This window comes from Arachis stenosperma, chromosome 6 (genome assembly GCF_014773155.1).
Source record: "Arachis stenosperma cultivar V10309 chromosome 6, arast.V10309.gnm1.PFL2, whole genome shotgun sequence".
Classification (NCBI taxonomy): domain Eukaryota; kingdom Viridiplantae; phylum Streptophyta; class Magnoliopsida; order Fabales; family Fabaceae; genus Arachis; species Arachis stenosperma.
The window spans coordinates 31,703,570-31,716,387 of record NC_080382.1 but is presented as its reverse complement, the minus strand read 5'-3'; the positions used below and the strand labels follow the sequence as shown (position 1 = coordinate 31,716,387).

The window sequence follows — 12,818 nt, the reverse complement described above, 5'->3', positions numbered from 1 at the left end:
TAACACAGCTTTCTATATTTTGAACCATACTATTATTAGAAAATTCTTGAAAAAGGCACCTTATTAGCTAAAGAAAGAAATTTCTCCGACTTTGCATTATTTTCATATTTTTGGAATAAATTTTTGTCTTAAACATCAAGGATAATATGAAAAAAATTTGATTCAAATTCATATGAAGGTGTAAAACACGGTCAAATCGTAATTAATTAAATAATAAACCAAATATGAGTAAATATGGTTAGAAAATTTTTAGCGATCGGAATTTGATGTATTAAATATGATATTTAGACTCAGTGGATTTTTCTGAGTCAGAAAACATAGTTTTCTACGTAAAAACACGCACTCGAAATTTGACTGACAGCACCAGCTGAGATCTGTCTGGTACTACAGTTGAGAAAAGTAATTATAAGTGAGAAAGGTTAGAAAGTTAAATATTTGTTGTTGGGGTGGAAAAAAAAATTAAAGTGCACATTAAAACTCTAATCTTAAAGGTTTTGACCCAAAATTGGGCCAACAGGCTAAATCAAGTGAATCGGGCCGAAGTGGACCCAAACCCACATATATAAGCCTTTACATTAAGCCATTTCAGCATCATTTCTTCCCCTTTTTTGTGTTTCACGGTGAGAGAGAAGAGAGAAAAGGGAAAATCAAAACCCTAACCCCCTTTGATCTTCAAATCACTAGAACTTTCTCTCCGAAGCTCCGATTGATGAGCTGTTTGCGGCCACCCATCGCCCTCGATGGTCTCTTGAAGTTTATCCAAGTATTATGGTGATTATTTTGCTCTCTTCTGCCTAGTTTTTGTTTTTCCTTTTAATTTGAAATTGGTTGTGGGTTTTGAGGAAATCTTGTGATTTTGGTTGTTTAGAAGTGCTCTAGTATGAGCCATTGGTGAGTTTCATCAACCAATTTCATATATTAAGGTAAAAAATTCTCTAACCCTTGTAATTTGTGAGATTTTGTGAGCCCTAAGTTGATGTATGTACGTAATGTGTGTATTAGAGTATTGGATATACTTTTGGAACTTCAATCTTGCTTGTGAAAGTGTTTGGTGGAGCTTGTAGCTGAGTTTTGGTGGAGACTACCAAGTGAGAGCTTTAATTTGACTTCCAAGAGATACGATTTAAGTTTTATTTAAGTACCGTGTGGTGTGATGAGACTTTCTAGGCTAGATGCCTCTAGAATTAGGTTTGAATTGTGTAAAATGGTTGGTATTAATATGTATAGTTGATATGTTATGTAAATTAATGATGGGGTTGAGAATTGTGTGAATTTGCATATTCGGTGTGTTAAGAAATTTGATAAATTAGATAATGATTATTGGTTTGTGGAATATGTATTGAATTGTGAATTTGGGCTGGAGGCCGTGGTTTTTGGGCCTGAGGCCGGAAAAAGATAAGGACGGTAAGTGATAATTAAAGTATGTGATAATGTATGAGATTGAATGAAGAATTGGTATGCAATGTATGAGAATGTGATTTATTGATGAAATAGTGGAAATGAGGTTTTTGAAATGAGGAATGGATGTATTTGAGTTGGAATGTGTAAAAGGAGTAGGTTTAGAATTGGTTGTGTGTGAGTGTGTAACATGAGTTGGTTTGTGTTCATTTTGTTGGTTGAAAATGATTGAGGCTAGTGAATCATTGAAAAATTTGTAAATGTGCATTTTGGGTAAAAATAGATTTTTGGCCAACTTTGGCAGGCCATAACTCGGTCCTTGAAGTTGGAAAAATTTCAAAATTAAATTTTTATGAAAATTCATTTATCGATCTTTCCAACGGTTCAAGAATGGTTGAAAACGAAATTTTGTGGAAAAAGTTATGAGGTTTGGAAAAGTGGACTAAAAAATTGGTTTCTGCAAAATATCAGATTTTCTATTTTCTGATATGCATGCGTACGTGGCCTTTGACATGCGTACGCAGGCATTGACCTTTGCCAAGGACCTCTGCGTACACGGATATCGCATGTGTATGCATCATGGTCCAAAATTGGGATCATGTGTACGCGACATCATGCATGCGTACGCGACTTACTAAATTTTCACATCATGCGTATGCGGACTTTTGCATGCGTATGTGGATCCCAAATTTTTTGTCTGTGCGTACGCCACATGTATGCGTACGCACACTTCCCAAAATATGAAAAAAATGTATTTTTATGGCTTTTAACCATTCTTTTGGTCTTTTAAACCTTTATGAACATTGATAAGAGTTTAGAGCCGGTGAAATTAAGTATAGAGGAGCTAAGAACAAGACCTAAAGAGTGAGTTAATAAATTGAAGTAAAAAGAAACTAAGTGTGAGTTGAAATTATGATGAGAATAACAAAAGTGGGGATCCTGATGAGATGAAGTTTGAGAAGTGTGATGGGCACTATATCTCAGGATGAATAGATGAGTCTGGATTGAGGATTTCTCTTAGTTATTGTGGTTATAAATAAAGAGATACAGTTTTAAAGCCTGCGAGATAAGAAAAGTGATAATGGAATTGTGAATAGTAGAACGATGATATGACAGGGTACTAACCTGCGAGGGATACAGGCTTGCGTCCCTGCAAGGTGTACAAAGCACTTAACTCTGCGAGATTCCCTCTTCTGTGAGGTGTACATGACACTCTCCCTGTGACATATATACAGAGTATTAACTCTGCGAGGAGTACAGGGCACTCACCCTGCGAGGCTATGCTATATAGCGAGTAAACAGCAGAGAGGACAATGTCCAGGTTAGCTACCAGATGTGTCACGTTCTGGCAAATAACTGACACGTGAGCTTATGGCCAGTAGGATAGGCATACATTATATGCATATGTTTGACTTTTTTGGATTTGCCTAATTGTTTTGGATTGCTAAATCATATATGCTATGTTACCTGATTATATGCTACTTGTTCTACTTGTACCTTAACTGTGTATTACTTATCTGTATTGCTTGTGTTTGTACAATTGAGAGGTCCCTCATGCTGGTGTCAGTTGACGCTGAGGGCTGTTCTTGTCTAAATGAAATAATGAGATGATTAATTTAAAATGATAATTATTGAATGAGGTAACTTGAGCTCCCTGGGTAGACACAGTGAAGAGATTTCACTTGCTCCAGGTAGAGAATGAGATAGTTGATATTTAAACGATTAATTCGAATTTACTAGCTATAGTTTGGTTCGGAATTGAGTGTTAAGGGGTTTGGAAAGACGGGAAAGATGAAGAGTTGACTAAATTTAGTATCCCCTAGAACAGTTGCATAATTCATGGATTAGTGAGAACCTAAGACGAATAAATGAATAAAGAAAGTTTAGGATGCTTAGTGAGTTTTTATTATAGTGCATTGTATTTATTTGGCACTTTTACCGTACCAAAACCCATGGGTCGGGAGTTCTCATTCCATATATATCTCTTGTTTTTCAAATACAGGTCCAGGTGCTCAGCAGTGAGCTGTGGTTTATCTGAGAGATGGCAAAGACCTTTGTATTCTATGCTTTATATTTTACTTAGGATCTCTCCACTTTTATTTTGAAAAAACTTATATTTTGTATTGATGTCTTTTGGGACTTGCCTAAAGAGGCCTTTATGTATTACTTGGGAGAGATTAGGAGATATTATTGTCAACTACTTTTATACTGTACCCTAGCCGGCCTAAACTTCACGGGTCGCGACTAGTGGCTATTCACTTATGTTATGTATCTATACTTTGTCTTATTCATACCCCCACTTTATGGCTTTATCTTTTTATCGTTTTCGATTCACGCTTTGTCTTCTAATTGTCAATATTTGAGTGTTACCACTTCGCGATTTTATTTTCACTCTTTTTAGGCTTCTCAATTTATACTTCATTTCAATTTTATATATATATATATATATATATATATATATATTATAATCCACCTGAGAGTTTTACCACCATAATATCATTGACTTATGACTCGAGCATAAGGATTTGAACATTAGAGTGTTACAGAAGGGATTTTTGCTGGTTATTCCACTTCTAACAATGCCTATAAGATTTATATTAAAACCACTAAAACTATTGAGGAGATCATGTATGTTGCCTTTTCTGATACTAATACTTTCTTAAGTGTTTCTAAACATGATTGTGAAGATATTTCAATTATTGATGCTACTCAAGTCATCACAAATCCAAAACAAGTTCCTACTCTAAAAACTCTCAAGAATGTTGTAGGAGACAATTCTATTTTATCTCCTGCTACTCTTGTTGAAATCACTATAACAGAAGGCAATAATGAGGCCTCTGACTCTGGAATAACTAGTACTCAAACTAAACCTAAAAAATGGATATCTCATTCAAAATATCCTTATGAATTTATTATTGGAGACCTATCAATGTGAAGAATTACAAGATCAATACTAAAAATATGAATTCAAATAACATGGCCTTTATCTCAATTATTGAGCTTGATAACATTGAAGAAGCTCTTGATGATCTATTTTAGGTGAAATTAATGGAAGAAGAGCTATGACAATTTGAGAAAACCATGCATATATATTAGTGCATAGGCCAATTGAAAATAAAGTAACAAGAATTAGATGGATTTTCATAAACAAGTTTGGAGAAAATGGAACAATAGCAAGAAACAAAGCTAGACTAGTAGCTCAGGGGTTCAACCAAGAAGAAGGAATTAATTTTGATGAGCAGGTGGCCAGAATAGAAGCTATAAGATTGCTACTTGAATATGCTGCACACCGAAGATTTAAATTATTTTAAATGGATGTAAAATGTGCATTTATAAATGGAGTTATAGATAGAAAACACTACAAAAAAATGCTGAATACCGTTAGATTTAGCGTCGGAGGTTAGCATCGAGTTTACCAGTGGATTCAATTTTATGACAGTAAATTTTCCAGTAATTAGTGGAGGGAAAAAAGAAAAGATGGTCTGATCATTACTGTCGAATTTAGGGAAGAAAAAATCCGACGGTAACGTAATAAAATGAAATGCACCCTTTTGGTCACAGGTTATGCATTACCAGCGAATTTTCTTCACGATAAATCTGCCGGTAAAATTGATCCTAAATTTGAATTTTTAGAACATTCTTTTCCATTTTTACATCATCATCAACCTCGCTTCTCTCCCCTTTCTCTTTCTCTCTTGCTATCAGCCCCCAATTGCCACCATTCGTTGTCATTTTACTGGTCACCGCCGTACTTACTCACTCACTCTCATCACTGGTCACTGTCACTCAGTCACTGTCGCTACCTCGACGTTGCCACGTCCTGTACCGTGCTCATTCAACAGCGTCAGCACCTTCTGCTCCATGCTCGTTCATCATCGTCGCGACCTCTTCTAATTAGTCTTCCCTCATCATCGCCACGTCCATTAAAATCATCAACACCACCAGTAGTGTCATCGCCGTCTCCGGCAGCATCTTTCCCGGTCATTGTTGCTGCCTCGTGCAGCTTTGTCACTGTCGCCTCATCATTTCTTCCTTCTGTCATCGCCACCTTTTGTACAAAATCTCTTTCTCTGTTTAGTTTGTTTTGAATTTTTCAACATTGAGGGGGTTAAGGTTTGTTCAGTTGTTTAAAACTTTTTGAAATTGTTAATCTTTTGAGTTTGTATGTCTATTTGTTCAATTGTTTGTGCAATTATTGCTGAATTTTTTGTTTGGGAGTTTAAGGTTTATTTATTTGTCATATATATATATATATATGTATGTATGTATATTGTTGCTGCTTGTCTCCTTTGCTTAATAAATTGAATAAGATGAGGATACATTTGTTATTTTTTTGTTCTGATTGATCTATTTTATATCGTGTTTAAACCTTTTACTGTTTTAGTGTTCCTAGAGTATTTAATAGGATGATGATACATTTGTTATTGTTTGTTGGGTGATTGGGGACTTTTTAGTGCTTTAGATCTTCCCTTATTTCTTTAGCGGGATTAATCAAGTGTAAATATCTTCTTGATTCTTTAACACTGTTCAGATTTCCATATATACATGTTCTTACTGCAATTATTCTTGTTAAAGCCCCTTCTTTGGAATCGAGTAGGAATGTTTAGTTCGATTAAGCATATATTGTAAGCTTCTCTAGGTCTATGTAACAAGCATGTATGTTGTATAAATATCCTCTTTTATTATTTCTTAAAATCTCTAGTTAATTGTAATTTCATGTCTGATTATAAATTTGAAAATTTCAATTTCAGTTTCCATCGTATGTCTTTATATTCATATAATTGACTACCACTAAAGCAATAAAGAATAATTGTTTTTTTAAATTAAATTTGGTTAATCGAGTTCTCATCAAGTTAGGGGAAATATTATTTGAATTTCGGGCATTCTGAATTTGAAGAAAAGCAATATGATAACATGTCTAAGGGTGTTGCTCATAATTTTCTCACTCTGGTTCTGATCTTGTCTCCAAAGAATGTTTAAAATATGTGACCCATCCCATAAAGTATATGTATAATGGCCTCAAGATTGGGAGACATTGTGTTGTAGTTTCAATCTCATATGGATTTCATGTTTTTGCCTCGAGCCTATAAAGTGTATACAATTTACAAATATATATAGTAGTAATGGACTGTGTGTTCGATTAGTTTTGGGAGTTGTTTAACTGTTTCTACAATTTTAAAACCAATAATAGCCTTAGTATCATAAACAGTTTGGTATGGTTAACTCTTTATGAAATGTAGTAGCATTAGTATAGCCTAATCTCTGCTCATCAGTATTTCTCTTTCGATTTTTGGTTTAATTTTAGTTCAATTTTTGTAATTGATGGTTTGGTACATTTCAAATAATTTTTTTTCAAATAATTTTTCTTTTAAGCATGGTGAGGATACAGAGGATATCTTAACAGAACTAAAATAAGAAAATAAACAAGAAAATAACAAACTACTAAACGTGATCATGAACTTAGAAAAGAAAACAGACAATAAATAAAAGTACAATGAAAACAGAAATAAAACAGATAAAGATGTAATGGGACTCAACAACCTCAGTGATGGCACCTGCTGCTCCCTCTAGAAAAGCCAATGAAGCGTTTGAGCTCCTCTATGTCATGTCCTTGCCTCAGCTGCTCCTCCGTCAGCCTTCTCTGATCTTCTCTCATCTCATGGTGGCGTGCTCAATGTGCTCCACCCTCAGCTGCTCCACATTTCAGCTCAGCTCCCCTATTGAGGTATTCAGTTGATCTCAATATTCACGGGGAGGAAAATACATTCCTTGATGCATCTCAGGGATCTCTGGTGGAGTTGGCTGCACAGGCTCTTATTGTGGTTCATGTGCTGGCTCTCTGACATTCTCCATCCTCATCTTCGTGATGGGCTTATCCTTCTCAATGAGTGCGTCAGCTGCAATGTTAATTCCAGCCGAGTTGCACATGCGATGGATGAGGTGTGGGAAGGCTAGCCTTGCCTTGGTGGAGGCTTTTGTGGCTACCTTGTATATTTCTTGAGGGATTACCTCGTGCACCTCCACTTCATTTTTGAGCATGATAAAATGCACCGTTATTGCTCGATCAATAGTAACTTCGGACCGGTTACTAATAGGGATGATGGAGCGTTGCACCAACTCCAACCATCCTCTAGCCACTGGCTTGAGGTTAAGCCTACTCAGTTGATAGGGCTTGTCGTGTGCATCTAGCCTTCATTGGACTCCCTCCACATAGATGTCCGCAAGCACTTGCTCCAACCTCTGATCAGAGTTGACCCTTTTTACATAGGAATGTGGGTCACCTTGCAATTGAGGTAATTATAACGCCAACCCCATACTTTCTGGGCTGAAGTCCAAGAGTTGCTCTCGAACCATGGTGTGGTAGTTCTTGGGCTATGGGTTTACGCTAGTGTCATGCCCCTTTGTGACCCAAGCGTTGGCGTAGAATTCTTGCACCATTAGTGTGCCAACGGCTGAGATAGGATGGGCTAGAATTTCCCAATCCCTTCTCTAAATTTCTTCAAGGATTTCCAGATACTCATTCTCCTTGAGCCTAAAGGGGACCTCAGGAATCACCCTTTTATGCCTCACCTCAGGAATATCCATGATTCCCAAGGTTCAGAAGAAGAAGCAGTAGCCTCTTTCTCTTCCTTTAGGCTTCACCAATCTTTGGTGCCATATAGATATGAATGGAAAGCAAAAAGTGGCGCTTTTCCAACACCAAACTTAAAACCTTTACTCATCCTCGAGCAAAAGGAATAAAAGAGAAATAGTGCAGAAGAAGGAAGAAAGAAAGGAAGAAGAGGACGAAGTCTTCAGCCAAGTAGGTAGGAAAAAAGGAGGATAAGAAGTTTGAAAAGTGTAATATGTAGAGAGGGCAGAGGATTGTGTAGGTGTGAGGATAAGAAAAGGATTGAAGGGTATTTATAGGGGTGGGAGGGTTAGGGTTCGGTTATGTGGGATGGAAGAATAGGTGGGAAAGGTTTGAATTTGAAGTGGGTGAGGTTGGTGGGGAATTAAAGTGATAGGATTAATTATGGGCTTGGGGAAAAGTGTTTATGGAGAAGAGGAAAAATAGAGTGTAGGTTTCAACGTTTAGAAAAAGTAGGAGAGAGAGAAAAGTGGGGTAGGTGGAAATTCTGTGGGACCCACTGGCTGAGAAACTTGAAACTGCGAGCTGCCTGCCCCCTACTTGGCGTTCAACGCCAGGAATGGGATTTGAATGCCCATAGGGGCGTTAAGATGTAGGCTTGGCTGCTCCCTTTAGGGCGTTGAACGCCCAGTATTGCTCCCAGGCTGGCGTTCAACGCCAGATATTCTCCCTCTAGGGCGTTGAACACCCAGAATGCTCCATGTCTGGCATTCAATGCCAGCAATTCCTCCTCAATGGGTGTTAAACGCCTAAAGGGGATCAAGGAGAGGGTCTTCTCAGCTCCTTAGTGGGCGTTGAACGCCCAGCTCTCTCCTTGTCTGACGTTCAATGCCAGCAATGGACTCTCCCCAGTGTGTTATGTTTTTAGTTTTGAGTGTTTCTGTCATTGTTCTAAGTGATACACATGATCACAAATAGCAAAAAGCAAAAGAAAAACTAAATTATAAATTCAAACTAAAGTAAATGAAAAGGAATAGAAATTACTATACTAATAGTTGGGTTGCCTCCCAACAAGCGCTTTTTTACCATCATTAGCTTGACGGACAGCTCCATTACGGAAGTAGGTAGGGGCTAAGATCCTCACCTCTTATAGTGAACTTTCTTCCTGTGCTTTCATGAATGAGCTCCACATGCTCTAGAGACAGGATCCTACTCACTGTGTGTGGAATGGCTAGACTCTTGGTGAAGACAACTCTCATGCCAGGTGAGAGGCCTTCAGTGGGGATCTTTCTGTCCTTCCAGCCTTTAGGTACATTTTTCTCAATGCCTTCCTTCTCTGTGCTTGATGATGGTTGCCTAACACTAAATTTAGAGTTGGTGTCTGGGGTTCTGCAAAGCTTTGCCCTAAGAGGGAAGGTTGAAACATTATGTGTTGCACAATGGTACCACCTCTGTCAGAGGAAGATTGAGGGTTGGGTATCTTGAACAAGATGCAATCCTCATGAAGTCTCAATACTAGCTCTCCTCTTTTCACATCAATAATGGCCTAAGCAGTGGCTAGGAAAGGCCTTTTAAAGATGATGGATTCATCGTTGTCCTCCCCATTGTTTAGGATTAAAAATCAGCAGGGATGTAAAGGTCTTCAACCTTCACTAGGACATTTTCCACCATGCCATATACCCTTTTCAGGGACTTGTCTGCCATCTCTAATGAGATCTTGGCACGCTGCACCTCTAGAATTCCTAGCCTCTTTATTACAAATAGAGGCATCAGATTGATGCTTGAGCCAAGGTCACATAGTGCCTTCTCAAAGGTGATGGTCCCTATAGTACAAGGAATCAGGAAGCTTCCGGGATCCGGTAGCTTTTGAGGGAGCTTCTTCTGGACCAATGTACCGCATTCCTTGGCCAGTATCACAGCCTTATCTTCCTCTTCTAACACCTCTCTATGAGAAGAATTTGCCTTCAGCCTCTTAAGTATTGCCAAGTACCGATCAATTTGCTCTTCCTTGGACTCCTCAGACTCTTTTGAAGAAGTGTATTCTTCAGGTTCCTCTCTCAACAAAGGGGCATGCAAGGTAACATTATTAGTCTCCTCATGAGCTCTGATTTCCTTGAGCTCCTCAATAGCAGGCTCCTCTTTGGGTTCGGTCACAACCTCCACCATGAGGGCCTTGCACTCTTCCTTTGGGTTTACCTTTGTGTTGCTTGAAAGAGTATTGGATGGGATCTCTGGGATCCTCTTGCTCAACTGGCTAATCTGTATCTCCAAGTTTTGAATGGAGGACCAAGTTTCAGCCATAAAACTGTGTGTGGTCTTGGAAAGGTTAGAGACTATTGCAGCTACGTCAGAGAGGCTCTGCCTGGGTGTCTCCATCTGCTGCTAAGAGGTTTCGAATGGTATGTTATTGAACCTGTTCTGGTTCATTCCAATCTGATTGTTGCTGAAGCCTTGTTGAGACTTCTGTTGATCTCTCCACCCAAGATTAGGGTGGTTCCTCCATTTCTGATTGAAAGTATTCGGATAGGGATTATTGTTGGAGTTTCTGGAGGGGTTTCTCATGTAGTTCACCTCCTCCATGGCGGTCCAAGCGTTATCACCTGTGTCCACCTCATAGGCTGTCTCTAGACAGTAAGCCTCTGAGCTCTGCGTCTCACTCAAGTGCTAAGTGATCATGCTGATCTGCTGGAACATGAGCTTGTTTTGAGCCAAGATGGCATCTAAGGTGCCTACTTCTAGGTGGGCTCTCTTCTAAGTGGCCCCATTGTTTGCAAGGTTCCTCTCAGAAGTGTACATGTACTGGTTGTTGGCAACCATGTCAATAAGCTCCTGCGCCTCTTCAGGCATCTTCTTTAAGTGGAGGGATCCACCTATAGAGTGGTCCAGTGCCATCTTGGACATCTCGGATAGACTATCATAAAAGATATCTAACATTGTCCAATCAGAGATCATGTCAGGAGGGAATCTTCTGATTAGTTGCTTGTATCTTTTCAAAGCTTCATAGAGGGACTCACCCTCTTTTTGTCTGATGGTTTGTACTTCCACCCTAAGCTTGCTCAGCTTTTGAGGTGGAAAGAACTTGGTCAAGAATCCCTTGACCACCTTCTCCCAGGTGTATGTGCTTTCTTTAGGCTGAAAATCCAGCCATAGCCTTGCTCTGGCTATTACTTCAAAAGGGAAGAGCATGAGCTTGTAAACTTCTAGATTTACTACATTAGTCTTAACAGTGTCATATATTTACAGAAAGTCAGATATGAATTTGTTAGGATCTTCCTGTGGAAGTACATGAAACTAGCAGTTCTGTTGTACTAGAGCAACCAGTTGAGGTTTCAACTCAGTTCTTTACACCAATGGCAGAAATGGAGATGTTGCATCCATAGAAGTCAGAATTGGGTATAGTGTAAGATCCTAGGACCTTTCTTACGTCACCCCCATTATCTTCATCTTCTTGTTCTAGAGCTCCTGTGAGATTACTTATGGCTCTGCTAGCTTGAGCTTGTTACAGACACCTTCTTAGAGTCCTTTTAGGTTCAGGATCTGGATCAAAGAAAGGTTCTTTATCCTTGCTCCTATTCATAAACATGAAGAAAGAAACCAAGAAGAGGAAGAGAAAGGAGTCTCCATCTCAGAGTATAGAGTTCCTTATGAGAGAATTAGAAGAAAAGAAAAGAAAAGAAAGATGTCTTTTAATTTAAAATGAATTTTCAAAAATAGAGAGAGAAGGAAGAAGAAAGTTTTCGGAAAAAAGAATAGAGAGAGAGAAGGATTAGAAAGAATCAAACTTTTAAAATTAAAATGGAACAAACAAGTAACTAACAAGGAGAGAATTGAAAATAAAAGATTTGATTTTTGAAAATATTTGAAATTTTAAAAAGTAAGAAGTTGTAAAAGAATCTTTAAAATTTAAAAAATTAAAAAGAGAAAGTTAAAAGAGAGAAAAAAAATAAGATAAGATTTTAAAATTTAAGACAAAAAATTTGATTTTAAAAGGTTTTGAAATTAAAGGGAGAAATTCAAAGAAAGATTTCAAATTTAAAAATTTGAAAAAGTCAAGAGTAAAGGGAGATAAGATAAGATAAGATTTTAGAAATTAAAAGATTTTAAACTTCAAATTAAAAAGAAAAGATAAGATAACAACTTTTTTAAAATTAAAGGGAAAGATAAGATAAAGATTTGAAAAGATAAAAAAGACAAACAACAGAAACAAGATTACTAATCAAGACATCAAACTTAAAATTTTTTACTTTAAATTAAAATTTTTTGAAAAATTAAAATTGAAAAGAAAAGAACACTTGATTGACACCAAACTTCAAAATTTTTGAAATCAAAAACACTAATTTTTGAAAAATTGAAAAGGAAAAACATTAAAAGACACCAAACTTAAAAATTTTGAAATCAAACAAAGAAAAATATCAACAAAATTTTGAAGACAAAGAAAGAAAAACCAGAACAATTTTCAAAATCTTGAGAAAAGAAATGAAAACCAAAGGGATCCTAAACTTAAGAATTGACACAAGACTCAAACAAAAGAAAACGATGACTAAGGATGAACATATTTTTTTTTTGAAAAAAATTTTAAAAGGAAAACAAGAAACACAAAAAACAGTAAAAGTACCTGATCTAAGCAGCAAGACAACCGTTAGTTTGTCAATCTCAAATAATCCCCGACAATGGCGCCAAAAACTTGGTGCACGAATTTGTGACTCGCACAACTGAACCTACAAGTGCACCGGGTCGTCCAAGTAATACCTCAGGTGAGTGAGGGTCAAATCCCACGATGATTGCCAGATTGAGCAAGCTGTAGTTCTCCTGCAGATCTTAGTCAGGTGAATAGAAAAATAGTTGTTTG

General features: G+C 37.4%; 1 protein-coding gene across 1 annotated transcript; it reads right to left on the bottom strand.

The window, feature by feature from the left end:
* Window positions 1-9,583: 9,583 nt before the first annotated feature.
* On the bottom strand, window positions 9,584-10,345 carry LOC130933949 (uncharacterized). Its single transcript, XM_057863542.1, has one exon. The coding sequence runs from the start codon at window positions 10,343-10,345 to the stop codon at window positions 9,584-9,586; it is 762 nt and encodes a 253-aa protein (XP_057719525.1).
* Between the last annotated feature and the right edge of the window lie 2,473 nt (window positions 10,346-12,818).